General features: G+C 40.2%; 1 protein-coding gene across 1 annotated transcript in view; it reads right to left on the bottom strand.

The window, feature by feature from the left end:
* Window positions 1–27,362, bottom strand: part of AK9 (adenylate kinase 9) — a 125,328-nt gene that overhangs the window by 53,220 nt on the left and 44,746 nt on the right. Inside the window, exons 13-20 of the mRNA XM_089664724.1 lie at window positions 23,135–23,279; window positions 20,084–20,173; window positions 15,046–15,141; window positions 12,931–13,067; window positions 9,423–9,579; window positions 7,995–8,109; window positions 1,614–1,711; window positions 656–784 (exon numbers count right to left, since the gene is read on the bottom strand). Of these exons, the coding sequence (XP_089520850.1) occupies window positions 656–784; window positions 1,614–1,711; window positions 7,995–8,109; window positions 9,423–9,579; window positions 12,931–13,067; window positions 15,046–15,141; window positions 20,084–20,173; window positions 23,135–23,279 (967 nt within the window). The remainder of the gene's footprint in view (window positions 1–655; window positions 785–1,613; window positions 1,712–7,994; window positions 8,110–9,422; window positions 9,580–12,930; window positions 13,068–15,045; window positions 15,142–20,083; window positions 20,174–23,134; window positions 23,280–27,362) is intronic.

Raw genomic sequence — 27,362 nt, 5'->3', positions numbered from 1 at the left:
GTTTTTGGCTTTCTCTGAATTCTGTAGTCCTGTATCGGCACTTTCAATCCTGTGTCCGGATACAGCAGGTCTTGTTCCAGGAGTCAGGTTGGCTCCTATCGGGGTGTCAGGTGAACCCCAATTCATAAGCCTGAGGTAGGCCATGCAGCAGGGTGCTAAGACTGACGGCTAGAGAGCCAAGTATCCAGGAGAGCTGGAAAACACAGTCAGGAGGAACTGGTTAGAAGAGCAGCGGTGCTACATACAAGTGAGCCAGATGGCTAGGTATTTTTGTTATTGCATTTCTGTGGAAGAAACCCCTGCGTGGGCAACTGATGTGCAAGTGAACTTTTTATTTATTGAATAAAAGTGGGCTGCCATGTCCTAAAATACAGTTTTGGACTGGTGCAACTCATTGTAAACGCACATATCTCTTCAGTTTAATCATCCCAATCTCACAAAAGCTAAAGAGAATTGTGAAATCACAGTGCAATATGCATGATTCACTTTAGTTTGGGGCTGCAGAATGTTCTCCTCCTGGGATTATATTGTGTACAAGGAACGAATTGTAGGATTCCTCATTACACTGTTAAGACACTGATCTAGCATGTGAAATTCCGAAGAATACATTAAAATACATATTGCCATCATGAAAAAAAGTGACATATTAGTTGACCTTGTTTTGGTTCCACCTGTTGATCTGACTGTTGTGGTGGCTCAGTGTCTACTAAACTGGGCTGTGATGCATCTTTTGGAGAAGCCAGGTTTGTATGTTCTATATCAGACAAAGGCTGGTCACTGGAGTCTGCCAAAGAAAAAAAACTGTAATCATACTATATCTGACTACTATGATGTAAAAATCAAAATTGCTATTCTTACTACTTTTTTATTCATTAGTATAACAAACTGCATTGGAACTAAGTCTTGTTCTGCAGTTAGAGGTCTCCTTCTATAATCATATATAATTAAAAAAGCCATAATGCATCCTTATTATAATATATCATTAGGTATGCATGTGTTCCATAACTTAAGATCACAAATGATGGTACCCCATGGTGACTTTATTATCTTATTATCATTAAGAGGATACATTATGATATTATATATTAACATACATTATATGGGTAAAGTTTGCTTGTATGAGATGGTTATCCCACTCAGATATACAGTAATTAATCTTTACCAACAATAGCACCCAATCTTTCCAATATGAGTTGTGTATCATACCCATGTGCATTATTTTTAAAATGTAGACACTTTTGCTCCTGAACATTTCATTATTTCGCCAATACTATGTAGAGATGAAGGCTGGCCCACTAAGACCCACCTATATTTGTTGCACAGTCAATTAATGCATTACAAGAAACTGCATAAATCATGCTTCTCGCCCAGAGAAGTGACATTTCATACTTGTGATAGAAAAGGGTTTTTATTCATTTAAAGACACTTGCATAAATTTGTCAACATCTGTTAGTGTTTCTGTATGCCGAATGTTATTAATAACATGAGGTTAATTGGCACAGACAGCAAAAGCAACTTTATTTTCGCCATTTTTGTACATGATTCATTATGTTTTGTGAAGAAAGCCCCTATAGACTATACAGTATATCCCCACAGTAAAGTCCAGTACTTACCTTGTGGCTTATCTTCAATATGTTCTAAGGGACCTTGCAACTCTTCCTGCTGTTTCTTCTGTTCTTGCTGCAACTTCATAATCTCCTCCTGCTCTTTTCTTAAAATAAACAATTAGGAATTATAAATATACAAATATTATAGTTTATTTATTTTGTTATTATACTCTGATTTAAATTAAACAAATACAGTCATCCTTGCCCCCAACCATCATACTGTATACTCATCTCTCCACTGCTCCCCTGCTGCTCCTTCTGCAAAATACTCAGAGCTTTTGGGTATGGGGGAGCAAGTGACCTACTCCCATGATGTAGTACTCGAGCCTTGTGTCAATTTTTTAGACCTAAGCACTGTCACAGAATGGAAAGGTAAATGTTAGTGCTGGCACTATCTGAGGAAAGGTGTGTATAAATTGGTTGGAAGGTAGGCTTTACACAGATGCTGTCACTTTACCCTGAATGGACAAAGTGACATAGTCTGTAAAGAAATATTTACAGAACAATGTACAGTATATATATATATATATATATATATATACAGTGGGGCAAAAAAGTATTTAGTCTGCCACCAATTGTGCAAGTTCTCCCACTGAAAAAGATGAGAGAGGCCTGTAATTGGCTTCATAGGTAGACCTCAACTATGAGAGACAAAATGAGAAAAAAAATCCAGACAATCACATTGGCTGATTTGGAAAGAATTTATTTGAAAATTATGGTGGAAAATAAGTATTTGGTCACCTACAAACAAGCAAGATTTCTGGCTCTCACAGACCTGTACCTTCTTCTTTAAGAGGCTCCTCTGTCCTGCACTCATTACCTGTATCAATGGCACCTGTTTGAACTTGTTATCAGTATAAAAGACACCTGTCCACAACCTCAAACAGTCATACTCCAAACTCCACAAAAGAGCTATCGAAGGACACTAGAAACAAAATTGTAGACCTGCACCAGGCTGGGAAGACTGAATCTGCAATAGGCAAGCAGCTTGGTGTGAACAAATCAACTATGGGAGCAATAATTAGAAAATGGAAGACATACAAGACCACTGATAATCTCCCTCGATCTGGGGCTCCACGCAAGATCTCACCCCGTGGGGTCAAAATGATCCCAAGAACGGTGAGCAAAAATCCCAGGACCACACGGGGGGACCTAGTGAATGACCTGCAGAGAGCTGGGACCAACGTAACAAAGGCTACCATCAGTAACACACTACGCCGCCAGGGACTCAGATCCTGCAGTTGCAGACGTGTCCCCCTGCTTAGGCCAGAACATGTCCGGGCCCGTCTGAAGTTTGCTAGAGAGCATTTGGATGATCCAGAAGAGGATTGGGAGAATGTCATATGGTCAGATGAAACCAAAATAGAACTGTTTGGTAGAAACACAACTCGTCGTGTTTTGAGGAGAGATAATGCTGAGTTGCATCCAAAGAACACCATACCTACTGTGAAGCATGGGGGTGGCAACATCATGCTTTGGGGCTGTTTCTCCGCAAAGGGACCAGGACGACTGATCCATGTACAGGACAGAATGAATGGGGCCATGTATCGTGAGATTTTGAGTGCAAACCTCCTTCCATCAGCAAGGGCATTGAAGATGAAACATGGCTGAGTCTTCCAACATGACAATGATCCCAAACATACCACCCGGGCAACAAAGGAGTGGCTTCGTAAGAAGCATTTCAAAGTCCTGGAGTGGCCTAGCCAGTCTCCAGATCTCAACCCCATAGAAAACCTTTGGAGGGAGTTGAAAGTCCGTGTTGCCCAGCGACAGCCCCAAAGCATCACTGCTCTAGAGGAGATCTGCATGGAGGAATGGGCCAACATACCAGCAACAGTGTGTGCCAACCTTGTGAAGACTTACAGGAAACATTTGACCTCTGTCATTGCCAACAAAGAATATATAACAAAGTATTGAGATGAACTTTTGATATTAACCAAATACTTATTTTCCACCATAATTTTCAAATAAATTCTTTCCAAATCAGCCAATGTGATTGTCTGGATTTTTTTTCTCATTTTGTCTCTCATAGTTGAGGTCTACCTATGATGCCAATTACAGGCCTCTCTCATCTTTTTAAGTGGGAGAACTTGCACAATTGGTGGCTGACTAAATACTTTTTTGCCCCACTGTATATACACACACATACATATAGACAGTGCACAGCATAAATGAGTACACCCCAACAAATTTGTCAGAAAACCTTTACTTTCCTTTCAGAATCAACATTTTCTATGGGACACTATACAAATGTGGGCCATTGATTGCGAACAAGATTTGTTAATTTGCACACACAAAGCAGTATTTTTCCTAACAAATGAATTCAAGACCATGTTGCAAAAATGAATACACCCCAATGAATGTCTTAGGAGCAAAGCTAAATTTTAGACAAAAGAATCCTAATTAACAAGAATTTAACTATAGGTGAGCCTAATCATTTCATTAAAGAAAACCCCTTCCCATTTAATGCTGTCAGCAATGGCACCACATGGAAGAGAAATATCATAAGGCCTGAGAAAGAAAATAATTTCTTTACACAAGAAAGGTGAAGGCTACAAGAAGGTCAGCAAAGCTTTACTTATCAGTCAGAATACTGCAGCAAAGTGATAACAAAATTTAACAAAGATGGAACTGCAGCTATCTCACAGAGACATCCAGGTTGTCCTGTCAAAGTTAACACCTTGACAGGAGCGTCTTCTGATGAGAAGGGTTGAAGCAAATCGCCATGCAAGTTCAATGCAGTAAGCTAAAGAAGTCCTGTGACACAATACGGTGTACACTGCACAGGAATGGTATGCATGGTTATCTTCGAGGAAGGAAACCTCTCCTAAAGCCCATGCACAAAAAAGCCTGCATAGAATTTCCCAGGGCCCATGCTGAAAAAGAAGAAGATAACTGGGACTCTGTATTCTGGATTGATGAGACCAAGATAAATGTTTTCGGAACTGATAGCTTCAAAACTGTATGGTGTCGCAAAGGTGAGGAGTACAAAGAAAAATGCATGGTGCCTACAGTGAAACATGGTGGTGGCAGTGTCCTTCTGTGGGGCTGCATGAGTGCTGCTGGTGTTGGGGAGCTGCATTGCATTGATGGTATCATGAATTCACAGATGTACTGCTCTATATTGAAAGAGAGAAGATGCTACCATCACTCTGTGCCCTTGGTCAACATGCACTCAACATGACAATGATCCAAAACACACATCTAAGGCCACTGTTGCACTTCTGAAAAAGAACAGGATGAAAGTGATTCAGTGGCCAAGTTTCCTGATCTGAACCCAATCGAACACCTATGGGGAATTTTAAAGAGAAAAGTTTAAACATCACTCTCCATCCAGCATCCAGGCTGTAAAAGAGGTAATTTTTTGAAGAATGGAAAAAGATCAGTGTTGTAATATGTCACCAACTTCTTCATTCCATGTCTAGAAAACTTGGTGCTGTCCTTACAAATCATGGATGTCATACAAAATACTAGATGTAGTAGTTTTTGTTGTGTGGTGTATTCATTTTTGCATTAGCTAATTTGAGTAAAACTGAAGATTTTGTAATATACAGTATTTTCTGGCGTATAAGACTACTTTTTATACTTAAAAATATACCCCAAAAAATGGGGGTCGTCTTATACGCGGGGTATAAAATGTGAACCTTGAGTTTGTTTGGGTCAAGCTGGCTGGATGTGTGGTAATACTGTACATACAGTATACCGTGGTGAGCCAAGCTGGCTCAAAACAAATGTCCCTATGACAGATTAATCTGTCAGCCCGCTGGATGTGCGGTATATACAGTATACTGCGCTGAGCCAAGCGGTTCAAAACGTACCGGTACGTCCCTACTGTAATCAGCCCACTGGATGCGTGTATGTACGGTAGCTGCGGCTACATACAGTATACACTAGGCCAATCACGGCGAGTGATGTATTCTACTAATGAATACAAAGCCTGCTCGGATTGGCTGAGTCAGAGAGGTGAGCTGATGATGTCACAACCTCAGCCAATCCGAGCAGGCTTTGTATTCATTAGTAGAATACATCGCTTGCCGTGATTGGCCCAGCGTATACCGTACTGGTACGTTTTGAAACAGCTTGGCTCAGTATACTGTATATACCGCACATCCAGTGGGCTGACAGATTAATCTGTCATAGGGACATTTGTTTTGAGCCAGCTTGGCTCAGCGCGGTATACTGTATGTACATTACTGCACATCTAGCGGGCTGTATATCCATATGATGACTGTCTTACAAATGTATCACAAGATGTCATTCATGAACTTATGATGTCAGAGGATGAACATGAGGATTTTGAATGATTTTAAGTACTGGTAAGTCATAACCATTTCAGTTAAAAAATCTGATGTTTTTAAATGGTGTTGCCTCGGAAGGGGGGTAGTCTTATACGGTGAGTATAGCCCAAAACCTATGTTTTAACTGGAAAATTAGGGGGTCGTCTTATACACCCAGACGCCTTATACGCCGGAAAATACGGTAAGTTATATTATTAACCTCACTTTCATGTAATGAGCTAAACAAATGTTCTATAAAACTCAGTTTTGTCAACATTTTGGAAATTGTTCTTGTGTTCATTGAGATATTGATTAAAATCTTACTTTTTAAAAGGGGTGTACTCATTTATGCTGAGCACTGTACATTCTATTAAATACTATGTTTTAAAATGCATACTTTGTAATCTGGTTAAAGTAAGCAAATATGAGCTGGTAGGACATAGCTGTCAGTACATGTCTGAGAAATATTCAGTACTGCTTCTTGTGCAGGACAAGGTGAGTATACAGAATAACCATAGGCTCACACTACTGCGGATCGTGCAGCTCGAGTTTACTCAGGCATGGCAGCCCAATCATTTGAATAGGCTGCTGTGCCCACATATCCCGCAGAAAAAAAATGTACTTGCACCTTTTAAAAAATGTGGCTGCAGGGAAACCAAATGATCCTTTTGACCATGCAGTTTCCCTGTGGTGCCCCCAACCCACAAACATGCTGCGGGCTAAGATGAATAAGGGTGCCATTCAGGATTACATCTCCTAAGAGCAGCTCGATTTGGCTGCGGGTTGTTCTTGCAGGTGCAGGAACAGATGCGATTTCTGCAACCAGCTCGCAGACTGAGGGCAAGGGTGAATCTCGCCTAAGAGGTTGGTGTAAAGTGGGGGTCAGCAACGAGTAGATCGTGACCAGGTGACTGGTAGATCGTGGTCTGGGCTGACCCGCCATCCCAGAGCATCAATGCAGAGGGACTACTTGTAAAGTTGGAGCTATAGTAGGGAGCAAGAGCTGCATAAGCCAAAGCCTCCCCCATATTATTATTATTATTATACAGGATTTATATAGCGCCGACAGTTTGCTCAGCGCTTCACATTATGGTGGGAGACAGTACAGTCACATTACAATTCAATACAAGAGGAATTTGAGGGCCCTGCTCCTTGGCGCTTACAATCCAGGAGGGAGGGGATAGTGATACAGAAGGTAGTGCTGGCTCCTGTCCCATGAGGAGTAATACCAACTGCACTCCACCTCTTATCCCAGTTAGCAGTCTCCAGAGTGGTGCCAGCAGCAGGACAGAAGAGATCTTCAGGTCAGTGTAAAGCAATGCACTGGACATAATAGTATAGGGCTGCTTTCACGCTTTTCTGTGGGTTTGCTTAGCCATGGATGTCTATTATATCCTGCGGGTTTTGTTCGGATTTGGTGCATTTGAGAGTACACCAAAACTCCTGAGTGCAAGCGATCCCAGTGTGTTTGACAGGTGGAGGTGGTGAGGCAATATGTTGCCTATTCACCTTTTGATTTCAACACATGATTAAGCGATCTAAGCGATCCCCTACTAAAAATACTACAACTCAGGATACATTAGTGAGATGGTGAGTGGGAATGCTCCTTACACTTGTGGTCATTGGGAAGAATTACCCCCTTACAGATAGCTAACAAAAAGCAACAGTGTCAGTGGGAACGTATCTGAGAGGCAGGAATTGCTCATTGCTTAAAGAACCCTTGCATTCTCTGGAGGAACCCTGGCTGAGAAATTCTGGTCTAGGGTCACATTTTTTTGTTTGCAGGAGAAAATTAATATACTCAGAGGAAATCCAAGAACATATGGGGAAAACACATAAACTCCATGAAGACAGAATTACTAGTGGAGATGAACCCAGGATCCCAAGATACAGGGTGACATTGCTTAGCACCAAGCCTATGTTTTTAATAGAAGCTATTTAAAATTTTATGTGGTGACACCACATTTATTTTTAAAATTTTCATTTGGATTGTTTTTTCTGTAGAAATGGTGACTGTAACGTCTAGGAAAATGAAAGGTATAATTTAAACAATGCATACAATAATATATGCCATATTGTGGTTGTACGTTAATAAAACAGATAATGATACCTTGCTTCTTCTTCTTCCTGTAGCTTTCTTGCCCTTTCCTTCTCAACTCTTTGCAATATTTTATTATTTATTTCCTGTTTATTCAACAAGTACAGTCTATTTAACAGACACTTTCCTGAAATACAAGAATACAGCAGTGAACACATAGGCACCTTTACAAATAATAACAGTACAATTTAAAAGTGATATTGAATCAAAAAATAAACATTTAATATATTGCAGGTTACAATCCATAAATGCGGTGGCTGCAAAAGTTTTCCTTTTTTTTAGACTTTTTCATTTTTCACCTAGTGATTCGGCCACTTCCTGTCATAGGATGTCTCCACTCTGGATGGTGGATCAGTGGAGACACCTCTGGACAGCAGCATTGTCAATCTGGAGAGAGGGTACTGTTAGATATACTAGCAGTTTTAGATGGACTTGACAAAAAAAATTAAAGCCAAACTCCAGCAAACACTTTATAAGCAGTTACACAAACAGTTTATTTTCCTTTTGGGATAAAGGTTATACATAAATGAATAAAAGCTGTAAGCACCCATCAGTAGTAAATTGTTTGTTTCTACCCTTTAACTGCAACCTTTGCTTGACAGCTTGCTCTTTTAAATTTAAATTGAAAAATAAAAAAACTTATTAGCTGGATTAACGGGGGAAATAATCGTAAAAAGAAGCCTAAAAAAGGAAACCAACGCAGCCACCACATCTAAGAACTAATTTCTAAAAGAAAGTCAGAGGTGAAAATAACATGACACAATGAGGTGCAGTTATTAAAACTTCAGCAAAGAAAACTGGACCAAAACTAAAGCTGTTGTCATTAGCAAATAACAAACCACCTTGTTGGACATCTTGCATGGTTGCCAACACAAACATCTCCACATTTGTACCAATTTTCATAAATGATGGAATTTAGTTCATCCTATAAACTATACAGTTGTTTTTTTCTGTTTCAATCGTTTTTATTAGAATTTTTCTTTTCAAAGAGAAAGAACAAAGCATAACAAGTGCACAGGTGTTCAAATAGTCAGAACTCTGGTCACAAAATAAGAGCTATTCCAAATATCATAAAAATTCAGCGACTTAGGTATGGACACTGTGAAATAACATTAGGAAGAACAGATCAAGTGACCAGGCCAATCCCTCCGGTCCCGATGAAGCCACCAGCCCACCTGGGACGCAGTGGGACAAATCAAACTGTTGAAAACTGTTGAACCCCCCGCCACCCGGGAAGCCATGGAGGCCGTAGCACCATCAATGTTGATCATTAGAAAAAACATTGTAACGCAATGCTGTAGTTGGAAGGTAATGGTAAGTATCAAAGGCACATTGCCAGTAAACATCTGTAATCATCTATCAGAATAATTAACTCCCTGAATCAATCAAGACAGTTCTGTTTTTTTTTCACTAAGCATTTATAGAGTGTATCACACTTACCATTATCTGCTGAATTCTTAAAACAAATGACAATATCAGGAAGAAGACCCTTCTCACTAAGAGGTATCCAATAATTCGGTGAATTCGGGAAATTGTCTAATACCCATCCTCCAACAGGTGGGGCACCAAGAAACCGTTCTTTATTTTCGACATTGAACTATATAAGGTATACACAAAAAAAATTAAGATTTAAAAAAAACAAACAAACATATGAACCTTTGCATTTACTATATCCGGTCTGCCACAATACACAGAACATAGAAATGTAATTATTTTAGTAAATATAAACTGCTAAATACCTTTTCTCTTCAGCAGTTAGAGCAGTCTTGTGACTTCTATCGGTGTCCAGCACAGCACATGTTAAAGTTTGTAAAAGGAGTTTTCATTCTGCTCTGATTGTCCTATGAGACTGCATGACCCCCGACCTTCTGTCTGGACAGCTCTGATTGGCCCTGTGCTGATCACATGCACTCTCCCAAAAAAATAAAACCTCTCTAGCAATACACACCAAACTGAGCATGTGCAGAGTGATTCTACACGTCTTATCAGGAGATAAGAGGGGGACACTGGAAGAAGAGGAGGATAAGAGAAGACAGGACCAAACAATCTTACACAGGTTCCACAGTGAGTAAAACAGGCATGCCTTAATGCATATACAGACTGATTTTACTGTTGTGGGTTTAGTAACACTTAGTCAAGGAATGCCAAAACAAAGTATTTAAAAAATGATTGTCCAGTGAAACATATTTTTATTAAATGTTGATTGATCTTGTCAAAGCAGCAGTAAAGCAGACCATACAATGAATGAAATTTGTCTGGTTCACCATGCACCATCTGAATATCGATATGTGTCTGTCCCTGCTCAACAGATGTCAGTCCAAGCAAGGGAGATTTTTCCATCCACCTTGGTTGTGTGGATAGAGGAATCTGCTGGCTGAACAAAACTAACCATCTATAGCCAGCTTAAAGCAGTATTAAACCCAAAAGCCAACACTGTTTTTTATCGTAGCTTACTAATTCTTACAAGTAGAGGATGAAGACAAACTATTTAACACTGACAGGGGTGCTTACAATGGTCAACTCTTATTTTTTTAAATATAAAACCTTTATCCCAGTTATATTTTAGAAGCTGGAATTTGGCTTAAATTTGTTCTCGTATTTAAATCTGCTAGTACAGCAAACACTACCCTCCCCCCAGACTGACCATGCTGCTATCTATCCAAAGGTGTCTCCTTCATACAGAGTGTAGGCACCCTAACTTAGAAGGGGTGTTACTTGTCAGATCATTAAATAAAGACAAAAATGCATAAAAAGAAAAAACCTAATGCAGCCGTCACATTTAATGATTGGTAAGCTGCAACATATTACATTTTTGTTTTTGAGTTTAATACTGCTTTACATCTAACAGGCTGATATAGGTCTAGGATGAGTGTGTGACTATACTAAAGAGAACAGTACATAAATATAGACTTTTATATTTAGCAGAGGAAATTCACCTAGTCATTTCGATGACAAGAGCACTACATAAAAAGGAATTACCTTGTTTAAAAGTGCTAAAATCTAATGCATCTGTAAAAGGTCACAATATGTGACAAAGTACCAATTAAATATTACAACAGCTGTAGAAACAAGGAATATGAAACACATTAACAGGCACTAGTTTTGGGGTATAAATAGTGAGAAAACTCAAACACTTTTGGTTTAACTTTTCTTGTTTTATTACCTATTCATGTATTAAATAAATGTATTTTTGTTAATTACGTGTTCTTGCATCGCAAGACCACTTACTGTTATCTCACATATATATTCTTATTATTATAGCCAAATTTACCACCATAACTCCTCCCACATATTTCACACTACATAGACAGTAATATACTGAAACGTGCGGATTGTTCCCGATTGGTGCGCTATTACTTTGTGGAACGTTTCGCCAAATGGTTCACAAAATATCAGCGTTTTTGTGGTAAAACTGGTCCCATAGGAATGCCTGGCAAAATGTTCAAAACTAGAATGGGAGCTGACAAAAGCTAGAGTGGGAGCTGAGAAATCAGGACATGATTTCTAAACTGCCATCGCTCCCTCATTTTCAAGCCCACCTACACAAATCTTATATCAAAACGTTCAGCTATCCCTGCTGCCACTAAAAATGTCCACGGCTAAGCCATAGTCCTGATAGTTTTCATAATATGACCATTTGTTTGCAACTCACGCCGCCCATTGACATTTATTGAAACTCCACTCTAGCCACCTCAAATTTGAAGGGCAATTTCTAAACTGCGACTGTGCCTTCATTTTTAATATTTCAGAGACATACTATACATCAAAATGTAGGTCTGGGTTTTGTGATTCTCACAATATAAAGCTCTTTGGTGTAGTATTTATAATTTTTAAACTACCACCGTTTGAAAATGGCAACCGCCAGTGAAGTGAGCAAGTTGGAGCAGTTTGTTTTTAACCGCTCTTCTCTGCCCTTGCTGTAGAGTGAGTTGCCATAGGAACCCAGGTGTGTGAGCAGCCAGCAGAGTGACAAGCCACTCCACCCAGTTACTCCGCCCACTCCAGTTGTAGACTACTAGTGGAGGCAAGAACACTTCACACAATTTCCCCAGAAATTGTAGCTTTTCTAGTTTTCAACATACATTGAAAAAGGACACCTGTGGTTGATTTACTAAAGGCACACAGGCTGTTTAATCTGGAAGAAAATTTTTCCCAGAGCTTAGTGAATGTGGTGAAATTTCACTTTGCAAAGATTACCCAATCACATACAAGGAAAAAAAACAGAATTTTTGCTTGCACATGATTGGATGATGGAGGTCAGCAGAGCTTTGCCTCATTCACTAAGTTCTGGGGGGAATTTCGTTTCAGCCCTGGTTCACACTGATGTGGTGTGGAATTTGCAGCGTTTTCAGTGTGAGTTTCGCACTGCATCAGAATTGCACCCCGTTCATGCAAACAGCTGCAGGTGTGTATGTTAACAACACCCCAAAAGCGATCCGAAAAACATGGTGCGATGTGCAGAATCGGATTGCATAGGTGTGAATACCCATGCAATCCGATTCTAGAGTGGACCCAAAATAGGGTCCTGCATGCTTTTGGTGCACGTGCAATGTGAATAGAGCCATACAAAATGTATGGCTCCAATCACACCGCACACAAATCGCATGTGATTTGCACAGGAATGTGGTGCAGTTCCTGTGCGAACCACATGTGATATACCGCACCGCACATATGTGAACCCAACCTCAATGTCAAACCTTCCTTGCATAGTGAACAGTCTGTTTTCCTTTAGTAAATTGCCTACTGATGTTTAATAGACAGATATTAATCAAAATACGTAAACACTATAAGATATATTAAACTGATTATTCAAACATGTGACAATATAACAGTATTCAAACATGTAACAGACTGAAATACAACTAATATTATTACTTGTTGAAATAGTAGCACCATCTAATCTAATTTCTTAGAGGAAATGTTTATAGAGCTATTACTCAACTCATACCTCTGTGATAGCTGTCTCCAGGGTACTGACATAAACATCTGGACTTAATGTTACTGGAGCCTCCTGTGAAATTCTCATAGCCTCCTCAACCATTTGCTGCACTTCTGGATGATCAGCAGTCACCTCTTCTACTTTGTCTGTAATATAAACATATAATACAACACATATATATATATATATATATATATATATATATATACAGTCAGGTCCATAAATATTGGGACATCGACACAATTCTAACATTTTTGGCTCTATACACCACCCCAATGGATTTGAAATGAAACAAATAAGATGTGCTTTAACTGCAGACTGTCAGCTTTAATTTGAGGGTATTTACATCCAAATCAGGTGAACGGTGTAGGAATTACAACAGTTTGCATATGTGCCTCCCACTTGTTAAGGAACCAAAAGTAATGGGACAATTGGCTTCTCAGCTGTTCCATGGCCGGGTGTGTGTTATTCCCTCATTTTCCCAATTACAATGAGCAGATAAAAGGTCCAGAGTTCATTTCAAGTGTGCTATTTGCATTTGGAATCTGTTGCTGTTAACTCTCAAGATGAGATCCAAAGAGCTGTCACTATCAGTGAAGCAAGCCATCATTAGGCTGAAAAAACAAAACAAACCCATCAGAGAGATAGCAAAAACATTAGGAGTGGCCAAAACAACTGTTTGGAACATTCTTAAAAAGAAGGAATGCACCGGTGAGCTCAGCAACACCAAAAGACTCGGAAGACCACGGAAAACAACTGTGGTGGATGACCAAAGAATTCTTTCCCTGGTGAAGAAAGCACCCTTCACAACAGTTGGCCAGATCAAGAACACTCTCCAGGAGGTAGGTGTATGTGTTCAAAGTCAACAATCAAGAGAAGACTTCACCAGAGTGAATACAAAGGGTTCACCACAAGATGTAAACCATTGGTGAGCCTCAAAAACAGGAAGGCCAGATTAGAGTTTGCCAAACGACATCTAAAAAAGCCTTCACAGTTCTGGAACAACATCCTATGGACAGATGAGACCAAGATCAACTTTTACCAAAGTGATGGGAAGAGAAGAGTATGGAGAAGGAAAGGAACTGCTCATGATCCTAAGCATACCACCTCATCAGTGAAGCATGGTGGTGGTAGTGTCATGGCGTGGGCATGTATGGCTGCCAATGGAACTGGTTCTCTTGTATTTATTGATGATGTGACTGCTGACAAAAGCAGCAGGATGAATTCTGAAGTGTTTCGGGCAATATTATCTGCTCATATTCAGCCAAATGCTTCACAACTCATTGGACGCCGCTTCACAGTGCAGATGGACAATGACCCAAAGCATACTGCAAAAGCAACCAAAGAGTTTTTTAAGGGAAAGAAGTGGAATGTTATGCAATGGCCAAGTCAATCACCTGACCTGAATCCGATTGAGCATGCATTTCACTTGCTGAAGACAAAACTGAAGGGAAAATGCCCCTAGAACAAGCAGGAACTGAAGACAGTTACAGTAGAGGCCTGGCAGAGCATCACCAGGAATGAAACCCAGCGTTGGGTGATGTCTATGCGTTCCAGACTTCAGGCTGTAATTGACTGCAAAGGATTTGCAACCAAGTATTAAAAAGTGAAAGTTTGATTTATGATTATTATTCTGTCCCATTACTTTTGGTCCCTTAACAAGTGGGAGGCACATATACAAACTGTTGTAATTCTTACACCGTTCCCTGATTTGGATGTAAATACCCTCAAATTAAAGCTGACAGTCTGCAGTTAAAGCACATCTTGTTCGTTTCATTTCAAATCCATTGTGGTGCTGTGTAGAGCCAAAAATGTTAGAATTGTGTCGATGTCCCAATATTTATGGACCTGACTGTATATATATACACAATATATATATCAAAGTCTCCCTTTGATTAGCAAAAGTGTTCACAGTGGTGAAGAAGATGTTTGGTCACTTGATATGAATAATCTTGAGCGAACAAGAACTTCAAAATGAAAACCGGGCTTACTAACCCATACTAGGAATAAGAAGGTTCCTCAACAACATCTCAGTTCCTAATTAAATAGGCAATTGCACACTAAATCACGCAGTATTATTTAATAATTAGTCATCTTTAATTGTAACTGAAATTACTAAATTACCATCTTGTTGAATGATACTTTGCTCCTCCACATTCTCTATTATTTCCTGCTTTTGGGCTGAGTCATCTTCCGTTGTACCAGATTCCTCCAAGTTTTCTGTTTGAAAGGCATAGCATATATAATATTGATAATGTTACATTTTAGCAAGCTAAAGGTACATAAACCCAATCCTGTATAGGACAGCCAGGTGCCAAACTTGACATTTTTTATTTAAAGTGTCACTGAACCCAGGACCCCCCTGCATTCACTTTATATGGTCTCCCACAGTACACAGAACATTAAGATGCAATTATTTTAGTAAATATAAACTGCTAAATACCTTTTCTCATCAGCAGTCTTGTGACTTCTATCAGTGTCCAGCTGAGCACTGGTTAAAGCTTGTAGGAGGAGTTTTCATTTTCCTTTGACTATCCTATGAGGCTAAATAACCCCTGACCCTCTATCTGGACAGCGCTGATTGGCCCTGTGCTGATCACATGCAGCTTCCCAAAGAAAAGAAAACTCTCTAGCAATATACACTAAACTGAGCATGTAGAGAGTGACTCACAAAACTCTGTACTATCAGCAGATGGATTGGGGACCGTAGAAGAAGAGGAGGAACAGAAAAGACAGGATCATACAGCCTTTTTACACAATGCAGAGGAATAACCCCTTAGGTTCCACAGTGAGTATAAAAAGCATGCTTTATTGCATATACAGACTGATTTTACTGTTGTGGGTTTAGTAACAATTCCAATTATCATTTACACATGTATACAGTATGAAGATTGGCTACCATAGAAGGCAGCAGTGAAAAACGTAATATGGACAAAAGAACTAGTCTATGTTAGACAAACAGATGAACATGAGATAATATGTGCACATGTGTGTTTTTCATCTTCTAAAGAGCAAACCAACAAGTGAAGACATTTAGGGAACTACTAATACTATCCAGTACATACACAGGCTACCTTTAAGCAACCCTGTTGCATGAATAAAACCTTTTAGGCAGAACAGTCATGTCAAAGGAAATGTGGAATAGTTATATTTCCATTTCTGGGTTTGTCAGATATCAAATTCTCCACTACATTCTATGGTTTCACCTGCTGACTGCTGCGTCACTACTGTGTCCTATAGATACATGGAGGTTGATTTAATAAAGGCAATTAGGCTGTTCACTTGGCAAGAGAAGTTGAACTTTCTAAGGGAATTTTTCCACAGCTTAGCTAATGAGCTGACATCCATCATCCAAACATTTGCAAGCAAAAATTATATTTTTTCTATTTCCTTGCATGGTTATTCTTTGGAAAGTGAAACCTCACCACATTTACTTAGCTCTAGGGCTGATTGACAAGTCCAAATTACCTTGAAAAGTGAAGATCCAATTTGCCTTTAGTAAATTAACCCCAGCAGTGTCTGGTGGAAGGAACTACAAGGCATCCAAAACACTCAGAAGTGTTGGATAGCAGCAGTGCATGTAACTCTTCAACAAAGAAAGAATTTGACTTACTGAATGCTGGAAAACTATGTATTCAACAATTCTTTTACAGTGTTCTTCTGCCTGTAATATTCTATCCATGCAACGGGGTTGCTTTATCCTGAAATCTATGTAATACCTGCATACCTCACTGGACCCCACAAGGCTAAACAACTTTGGACCCATCTCCTTGCTTCTTTTTCCTCTAACCTTCTATAGCATGCTTGGTTTGCCACTGTCTGAACTGCTACCTCACTGGCAACAACCTTCTTAACCCCTTCCACTTTGGCTTTCATTCCCAGCACTGCACAGAATCTGCCCTACTAAAACTCAGTGATGGTTTACCAACTGCTAAAACCAAGGCCATTACTCCATACTCTACTAGCAGCTCCCTCTGCTGTCTTTGTTAATAATGACCTCCAGCTCCTCCTCAAAAACCTCCACTCCCTTGACCTTCAATTCTTTGCTCTTTCCTGGTTCCCCTTCTATCACAGCATTCAGTGTTGCCTACAACTGTGTCTTCTATTCTCCACTTTCTCTTTCTGTAGGGGTCCCCCAAGGCTCTATCATGGGACCCTTTCTCTTCTCTATCTACACCTTCTCCCTTGGTTACTCAATAACCTCCCATGACTTCCAATATCATCTCTACGCTGATAATATCCATATCTCTCTACTCCTCACCTCACCCCTTCGGTGTTCAGTTACTAACTGACATATCAGTATGGATGTCACACCACTTCCTCACACTAAAGCCAGCCAAACACGGGTCAAATTCTGAAAGAATTTTCTTTCGAAAATCGTAATTAAGAATTTTCATTAGAATTTCTCACTAATAGAGCCCTGCAGTAACAGTCAATTTTCATGCAGCCATCTAATTTGAGTGCAAGTTGGAAATGTTTTTTAAAAAAACGAATTTCTAATCAATGATGGGAGAATCATGCAAGAAATATAATCAAAAAATAAATGCACATGAGCTGTGAATTAGAAAAGAATATTCCCAGCCACAAATTCTTTTTTTGTTTTTCTGTAACAACATGAGGTGAAATTGAAGGCTTCATTGGTTGAAAATCATGGTGGCACCATCAGATTGCAAAATGCACAAAATTTCCAATTTGTGAAAGAAAATTCTTTAAAAATTTAACCTGTGTATGGCCAGCTTTAAACGTTCTAAAACTGAACTCATAACACAACCCCCTCCCCAGCCTATGCCCTCCTCCCTGACTTTTCCATCAAGATCAATAATGCAATAGTCCACCCCCTCATGCCAGAGTGCTAGGTGTAATCCTGCCATCTGACCTGTTATTTCAGCCCTAATTACAAACAATGTCATAACATTTCCAAAATGTACCCCTTCTTAACCAATTAAACCACCAAGCTACTCATTCACTCCCTTGTTATCTCACATTGATTATTGTAAATCCCTCCTTAAAGGCCTATCTCTACACAGGCCATCCCCTCTTCAGTCTATTGTGAATGCTACTGCCAGACTCATCTAACTTATTAACTGCTCAGTGCCAGCCACCCCTCTCTGCCAATCCCCCCACTGGATTCTGATTGACCAACAAATAAAATTCAAAATACTAACAACAACATACAAAGCCATCCACAACTCTGCTCCACCTTACACCACCTAACCTGTCTTATTATTTCACCCAAACCATCTTCTCTGCTCCTACCAAGACCTTCTGTTATCTAGCTCCCTTGTCTCATCCTCCCATGCTCACCTCCAGAATTTCTCCAAAGCTTCTCACATCTTCTGGAACTCCATACCCAAATCTGTTTGGTTATCTTCTACTCTGTTCACCTGAAAATTCATCTCTTCAGGGAAGCCTTTCCCACCACCACTTAAAAATTGAACTTTTAATTTTTTCTATCAGCTCATCCCTCTCACACTTATTGCCTTTTGTATCAGTTGCCCATCCCTATTAGATTGGAAGTTCTCACAAGCCAGGCCGTCCTAGCCCTCCTGTATTGAATTGTATCGTCACTGTACTGTCTCCCTTTATATAATAAGGTGCTGTGCATAAATCATGTATTACTGCAATACTAATCACCACATACATCTCCATACAGGATCAGTGGGAGGGCAGTAGGAATCTACTTCTTGATGGCTGTGTTGTGTAACTTTCTCTCTATTATTTTCGTCCTGTAAACCCAATGACATTCATACTTCCAATGCAAATGGAATTCTGATTGGTGGCTGTGAGAAACTTCTTAGTACTGCTATTTTTTACATCAGGCTTTCTGTGTATGGGAGTTAGTAATGAGTGTTCCAGCATCACAAACAACTGCAAGATCACAAGATTACAGACAAACGCAATGGAGTAGACAGATGCAGTTCAGCAATGCCTGGATGAAAAACTAAATGATCCTGTAGGTCAGGGGTCTCCAAACTTTCTAAACAAAGGGCCAGGTTGTGGTCTTTCAGATTTTAGGGGGACCGGACTGTGGGAAGTCAGAGCAGAAAATGTTCTGGCTTCACTGGGGGGTAAAAAACGCCTGATCTTTTAAATTAGGGGAGGTACCCCATCTTTGGTGTCAGTGGAAGGAATAGTTTCTCATCACTGGTATCAGTAGGAGGAAATGTGGTTCATTGTTGGTGCCAGTGGGAGGAATAGTGCCCCATCACTGGTGTCAGTGGGAGGAATTGTGCCCCATCACTGGTGTCAGTGGGTGGAATAATTACTTGTCATTGGTGTCAGTGGGAAGAACAGTGCCCCACCATTGGTGTTAATTGGAGGAATGGTGCCCCATGGTTGGTGTCATTGGAAGGAATTGGATCTCAGCACTGGTGTCAGTGAGAGGAATTGTTCTCTACTGTAGGTGTCAGTGGAATGAATAGTGCCCAACCGCTGGTATCAGAGGAAGGAGGTGTGCTCTATTGCTTGAGTGTTTAGAAGAAATTGTGCCCCATTGTAGGTGTCAGTGAGAGAAATAGTGCTACATCATTGATGTCATTGGGAGAAATAGTATCCCATTGTTGGTGATATTGGGTGGAATTGTATACTATCATCAGTGTAAATGGGAGGATTTGTGCCCCATTGTTGGTGTCAGTGGCAGGAATGATGTCCCAATGTTGGAGTCAGTAGATGGAATAGTGCCCCAAGGGCTAGATAAAACCAAGCAAAGGGCCACATCCGGCCACAGTTTGGAGACCACTGCTGTAGGTAGTCTGTGTTCCATGTCTAAATCTCAAGACTTAAGCCGCATTCGCATGGGTGATTAGCCATGGTGCAAATCCCAGCAGCATGAATCTACTGATTCCTGCGGCTGAAATCAACAGCTGTGTCCAAAGTGTTGCAGCTGATTACTTGCAGTATTCGGAGCTGGATGTGTGTGTCCAGCCGCGACCACCACAGGTAATCACTGGCTGTGCAAACAAACATAGATAGCTGCAGCCACCAACAGCCTGTCATTGCACTGTACAGGCTTGGTAACACCACTCTCTTTTCCAGCCACAGGAATCAGTAGATTGTTGACGCTCGGATTCACATTGTGCGAATTGTTCAGTTTTTCGTGGAATGTATCTTTATTGACAAAAATGTCAAAAAAATCTTGTTTATGTTTACACAGATGACTTACCTTTTACACTGTGCTCTTCATCTGTCCGAGCTGAAGAAATATCATCTGCTCCTACGTCTACGTCTATGTCTTTGTGGGCCTCTGCCATTGCTATGATACGAGTCAATAAATATCAAGTGTTATTTTATTAGTAACAGCAGAATGTTGTACCATGTTAGCCACTGGCTATTTCAATAGATTTACCAGACTAATGTATTCATAGTGTTTTATAGCATTTGGAAGGCCTGGTTTGTAAATTGTATTACGCAAGCCAAATTATGGTTATTGTACACCTTAGGTAAAGATTCTGGAGAAAGTTGTCTATATTAAATTAGTGATTGTAAAGAAAGAACATTTACATATATTGGCTGTAGTCTAGACTTTCTTTATTAATATTAGCTGGAGGAAATACATTACAACAAGGACTATATTTTATTGCCATCTAAAGTGTGTCTGTAGCACACAAAATATTAACAACCTTTTTTTTTTTTGCAGTAAACTAATATTCATCACCGAACAATTCCACCAGCATTAGCTAGAATGTGTGCTATTAATTTTCTCTCTCCAAGAAATCTTGTAATGTGCTGCATTTAAAGATTTTCTTTCAAGCTGTATGGCTACATACTCATATACTGTACTTTTGTAGGGTTCTTAAAAATAGCCATAAAACAATCTCTTGCTGTTTTCAGCGGGTGGATTAATAAAGAAAGTATGATTGCTGAGTCACCCTGTACAACACAATAGTCAGTGAATATAAGCATAAGAGTTACTGAACTTAGAAATCTAGACTCTTCAATATATCAGTATTTTAGAATATTTACCATCAATTAGTAATTGCTTTGTTTTAATGACAAGAGGTTTGATTTTAAATCTTTTTTTTTGTAATAAATCTTTAGTAACATTTTCTAGTGATAAAAAGTAGGCAATATTGTTGGCAAATCCATACCAGTCAGTCAAGAAAACAGCAATAAAATGTATAACAACATAGGCAAACGAACTTCTTGACCTAAATCATACATAGTTTGAATATCAATGGTAATTAGTGACTCCAATATTTCAAACAAAAAGAAAAAAGAAAAGAACAAAAGAAAAAAGGGAAGAAGAGAAAGGAAAAAAAAACAAAAAAACAACATCCAGTAAACCAAGTCTGTAGCAGTAGTATTACACAAACAATAACACATATTACTCAGGTGTACATAGCGACACGGTCGGAGAGCACTAAAAGTCCAATCTACCCAAAATAACTCGTGCAGCTGGTATCTCAGAGGAGTAGTACATCCACCCTTGCCAGATATCTTGAAATTACTCCCCTTGAACTCTAACCAGGTGTACCCAGCGCTCCGCTTCCATGATCTTATCTACCTCCCATTTCCAATCAGAAAGCGTGGGACACAAAGATTGTTTACAAAACCTAGGGATCAAAGATCTAGCTGCGTTAAAAAGGTGGGGAGTAACACTACGCTTAAAAGCCTTCATAGAGGTTGAAGTCACATGAAATAGGAGACAAAGGGGAGACTACTCCAATTGACTCAACATCAATTTCAGAATCCATGGGATAATTGTATCCCAAAAGGGCACAATTTTGGGGCAAGTCCACCAGAGATGAAGAAAGGTACCACGGTGACCACATCCTCTCCAGCAACGAGCATTGGCAGTAGGATGATTTTGATTCATTTAATTTAAAGGACCACTATCACAAAAAGTATACTGAAATTGTGTGTGCTAAATACAGGTACATATAATGATGGTATTATAGTGACACTAAACAATATTCTTATTCTTATAAATAATGTCCTTTTTCATGAAATTGCCTCACTGTGTTTTTCTCCCTTCGTATACTGTCCTCCATGACCTCCAAAATCTCTCCTTTTCATCCTCAGTTCCATTAGTTTGGAATGCCCAGTGAATGTTAGTTGCAGTCATGTGTATTGCTCTTTGCACACTGCAAATCTCATATTCCATAATCCCTAGTCTATCTCGGGAGCTACATTCATTCTTCATGGCCCCAATGTATGTAGGAAAGTAGTCACCCTCTAACAGGAAGTTGGATCACAGCACCAAAAAAGAAAGGCATTTGGAGGAGACTGAGAGTAACAGAAGATACATTTGTGAGATAAGAATACAAACTTCAATAGAATTTTTTTAAACCAGACTTTAGTGTCACTTTAAGTGTATTTTTTGTTTATTTCACCTGACTTTTTTTTTAATTTTTTTACATACACTTACGTGCAGATCAAGCTGTTAAGACAAATTATAATACTGCTAGGTATGTTTTAGCAGATGAACAGTTTTTGTATAAAAACAAGATTTAAATCATGGGAATAAAAGGTGACCATAGTAAGCATCCCTCTCAGTGTTCCTCTTTGTTCCAAACTGCGCTGTCACTGGCAATTTGTTGGATAGCTTTTTCTACAAGTCAATGTGGAATTAGATATAAATAAAGGTAAATGAAATAAAAAAGAAATAAATTCATATAATGAATACCGTCATTACATGCAGTACATGAACTACATAAAGTTGAGTCAATTCATAATTTTTTATAAAAGTGGTTCTTTAAGGATCAAAGACAACGATAGTGAATGTTCTGTAAAGACCTTGTGTGAATATGTGTATAGACATGTAAAGGTGCGTAAGTGTATAGACAAGTAAAATTCTTCTTCATTGCCAGTATTGTAATATGCTCATTTATACTCACGTAAACGGCATAAACACCTGTATGTGCGTATGTCTTTGCACTCAAATGTAAAATATTATATTTTTGTTTTACAGCTCTGTACTCATCGCTGTATTACTGTTCTTTACTCAGCTGTGTGCATTGTTCCATAGTCAACAATGCATCTAATTTCAAATCAGTAAAAAACATGGCGTGTTTAATCCAGTGTACAAGAGGCCTTAAGCATCCTAGATTCTTGTTGTCTATAGATGGTTCTGCTACACGCTGTAAAATATACAGAACACCTCCAGTATCCTCCATATAAATAAAGTGGCAATTCCAGGGAAGAATAAATGTAAACCCCTTTCAGAAGTACAGTGATATCCTATGGATCACATGAGTAATTCCAATGCACATACCTTGTTCTTTCAACAGTTTCTCTTGTTGCAGCTTTAATTTCACAGCTTCTATAGCTTTCTCAGTGGCTTCTTCATAGGCTTTTGCATAAGCACCTTGTTTTGCTTCCTCGAGATGTGGTAAAATAAGCACAGACATGTCAAAGACCTAGAAGATGTATGTTTGGGTTAATAAAAATAAATATAATGAAGTCACTGCATATGCAGGTGACTTACTCTTCTACGTGGTTAACTATTCCAAATCTCCTAAAGGAAATCAGAGACTTTGGCCAACTATCAAACTACAAAATCAGCGACTCTTAAAGCTCAAAGACACTGATGAATATGATGAAACCCTATTCCTATTTAAATGAGCTCCTAAAGTCATTACATATTTGGGAAATCATATCTTAGCAGACCTTACACATCTAATGGAATTACATTTTCTCCCATTACTTAAATCAGTCTGGAAAGATTTACAATGCTGGGAACAACCAACATTCACATGGTTTGGTAGATGTAATATACACTGCTCAAAAGAATTAAAGGAACACTTGGAAAACACATCAGATCTCAATGGGGAAAATGATCATGCTGGATATCTATACTGATATAGACTGGGTAATGTGTTAGGAATGTAAGGATGCCCCATCGTTTGATGGAAATGAAAATTATCAACCTACAGAGGACTGAATTCAAAGACATCCTGAAAATCAAAGTGAAAAAACGATGCAGCAGGCTAGTCCATTTTGTTGACATTTCATTGCAGCAATTGAAAATGTAGTTTGTATGGCCCCCACATGCTTGTATGCATGCCTGACAAAATCGGGGCATGCTCCTAATGAGATGACGGACGGTGTCCTGGAGTACTTCCTTCCAGATCTGGACCAGGGCATCACTGAGCTCCTGGACAGTCTGAGGTGCAACCTGGCAGTGTCGGTTTGACTGAAACATGATATCCCAGAGGTGTTCTATTGGATTTAGGTCAGGCGAGCATGAGGGCCATTCAGTGGTATCAATTCCTTCATCCTCCAGGAACTGCCTGCATACACTCGCCACTTGAGGTCGGGCTTGTTGTGCACCAGGAGGAACCCAGGACCCACTGCACCAGCGTAGGGTCTGACAATGGCTCCAAGGATTTAATTCTGATACCTAATGGCAGTCAGGGTGCCATTGTCTAGCCTGTAGAGGTCTGTGCATCCCTCCATGGATATGCCTCCCCAGATCATCACTGACCCACCACCAAAATGATCATGCTGAACAATGTTACAGGCAGCATAACGTTCTCCACAGCTTCTTCGGACCCTTTCATGTCTGTCACATGTGCTCAGGGTGAACCTGCTCTCATCTGTGAAAAGCACACGGCGCCAGTGGCGGACCTGCCAATTCTGGTGTTCAATGGCAAGTGCCAATCAAACTCTATGGTGCTGGGCACAGGGCCATCTTTAATATTGATTGGACCCTGGGCAAATATTTTCTTGCCCCCCCCCCCCTTGCAATTTCACTCTCCACCTGCTCTGAGGCATACAATAAATAGCAGCTAAACTCAAAATCAGTTTACTGCAGCAGATCAGGCAGCAAATGCATTTGATTGCCGGAAGTTACAGCATATAATTACGGCTCACTGACTGGTTGCTAGAGGCTACAGCGCACATTACGGCTCACTGATTAGTTGCTAGAGGTTACAGCACAGGATTTCTGTTTGCTGATTGGCTGCTAGAGGTTACAACACTTAATTATGTCTCACTGATTGGTTGCTGAAGGTTACAGCACATCATATCCTCACTGCCTGCACACCATGGACTGAGAAGGTTAGGGGGGGCACCCACCAATAGAGAGAAAACTCCTAGGACTCCTGGGATCAATGGCAGTGGTGGGGGGGAGGGTGTGATCAGTGGCAGTGGTGGGGGGGATGGGATCAGTGGCAGTGGCGGGGAGGAAAGGATAAGTGGCAGTGCTGGGGGGATGGGATGAGTGACAATGCTGATGGAGGAATGGGATCAGTGGCAGTGTTTGGGGGGATGGGATCAATGGCAGTGTTTGGGGTGGATGGGATCAGTGGCAGTGCTGGATGGGAGGTGACATTTCTACACCAACCACCAATGTTAGGGGGAATTAAAACTGATGACCAATGTAAGGGGGATTTACACTGACCACCAGTATAAGGGCAGTTCTGCACTTACCACCCATGTAAAGGGAACAGTACACTGGCCACCAATGTGATGGGGAATTTGCACTGACCACCAATGTAATGAAGAATTTACACTGACAACTAATGTGATGGGGGAATTTACACCAACAACCAATATGTCTACACTGGCCACCAATGTAAGGGGAAAGTTACACTGACCACCAGCAGAGGTTTTGGTAGCTGGAACCTCGGAGGTGGGGGCATAATATACATATTAATGCCACCTTGCTGTCGCTATTTACATATGAATGCCACCGGTATTTACATGTGAATGCTGACATGATCTGCACACATGAGTCATCTGTACATGGCAATAGGACAGAGCTGGGCAGCATAAGTGACAGCACATCACACTGAGATATCGGGACACAACCCGGGACAATGACCAAGGAACAAGGGAACGTAAATCAGTACCATTAGCAAGTATGTGGCAGCTGCTTTGGATCCCACAACAATGATTGGTCTCAGGGCAACTGCCACTCTTGCCCCTCCTTAAAGATGGCACTGGCTGGGTAGTGAGCACAGGGCCCACTACAGGATGTCGGGCCCTGAGGCCACACTCATGAAGTCTGTTTCTGATTGTTTGGTCAGAGACATTCACACCAGTGGCCTGCTGGAGGTCATTTTGTAGGGCTCTGGCAGTGCTCATCCTGTTCCTCCTTGCACAAAGGAGCAGATACCACTCCTGTTGATGGGTTATGGAACTTCTATGGCCCTGTCCAGCTCTCCTAGAGTAACTGCCTGTCTCCTGGAATCTCCTCCATGCTCTTGAGACTGAGCTGGGAGACCCAGCAAACCTTCTGGCAATGGCATGTATTTATGTGCCATCCTGGAGGAGTTGGACTGCCTGTGCAACCTCTGTAGGGTCTAGATATCGCTTCATGCTATCAGTAGTGACACTGACCCTAGCCAAATGCAAAACTAGTAAAAAGCAGTCAGAAAAGATGAGTAGGGAAACAAATGTCAGTGGCCTCCACCTGTAAAACTATTCCTGTTTTGGGGGTCGTCTCATTGTTGCCCATCTAGTGCACCTGTTGTTAATCAGTTTCAGCTGCTTTGGTGTTAATGAAATTAACAACCCCTCTGTGACTTAACCAACCAGACCAATATCCCAGGAGTTGAATTGACTTGATGCTATACTGTGATTAAAAAGTGCTCCTTTAATTTTTTGAGCGGTGTATAAGCCTGTGTCAGATTCACAAGCATATAGTTTATTGGGCAGGTTCTGCAACCCATGTGAGAGTCAGGACCTGTGAGCTTTGAGGTATAATGCACATGGTAGAAACAAGTAGTATATGAATGGTGTAGAAGAACATAAAACCAGAAAAATAACTGAGCCCCCAGAATGGATTCTATTCTTCTGCTTCCACTTGTGTAATTTTGTGACAAAGGAAAAGACAACACTGAATAATGGTAGTACTCGTCATTGCTGTACCATAATTCTTTACAACAGGACCAGTCTGCATGCTGATGCATGTATAGGATTTGAATAGGGGTGCATAGAACTGGAGCTGATAACCACCACATACAACAGCAGTCCAATGCACACATGCATATGCAGTGCAAACCACTAGTAAAGATTTATGAAGTACAGTCACCTATAGAAGCCATTCATCATTTAATTTTACTGAAGTCACATCAGTGAACTATGAGTTCTTCTAAATTGTTACAGTATGTACATCATCCAACGCACAAGTCACAAAGTGTCATCCCTAGGTTACTTTGCCTCCTACAAACACTGCTGTAGTGGATTGTGATAGACAGTCCACGTTCTATTAGATGATCAGTAAAATGACAATTTTATAGTCTTACTACTTTCTGCTTCTTGCTCTTTAAATTCCTTACTCTCTTAAGTAAACAATCAGATATAGGTTGACAGAACAATGATAATTAAGATGGCGCCTTCATCCGGAGTCGCACCCTAGGTGACTCATTAGGAGAAAAGTATCTTTTAATGTAAACAACCCCCATAAAAGGGAATGAGTCTTTTTGGGGACAATGATTGGAAGACATCAACACGGATGGAAGAATACACAAAAAAAACCTAGTGGACTTTTCACC

Source organism: Staurois parvus, unplaced genomic scaffold (genome assembly GCF_062004578.1).
Source record: "Staurois parvus isolate SC_StPar_1 unplaced genomic scaffold, SC_StPar_1.0 ptg000048l, whole genome shotgun sequence".
Classification (NCBI taxonomy): domain Eukaryota; kingdom Metazoa; phylum Chordata; class Amphibia; order Anura; family Ranidae; genus Staurois; species Staurois parvus.
The sequence above is the reverse complement of the archived record's forward strand: the minus strand, read 5'-3'. Positions and strand labels throughout refer to the sequence as shown.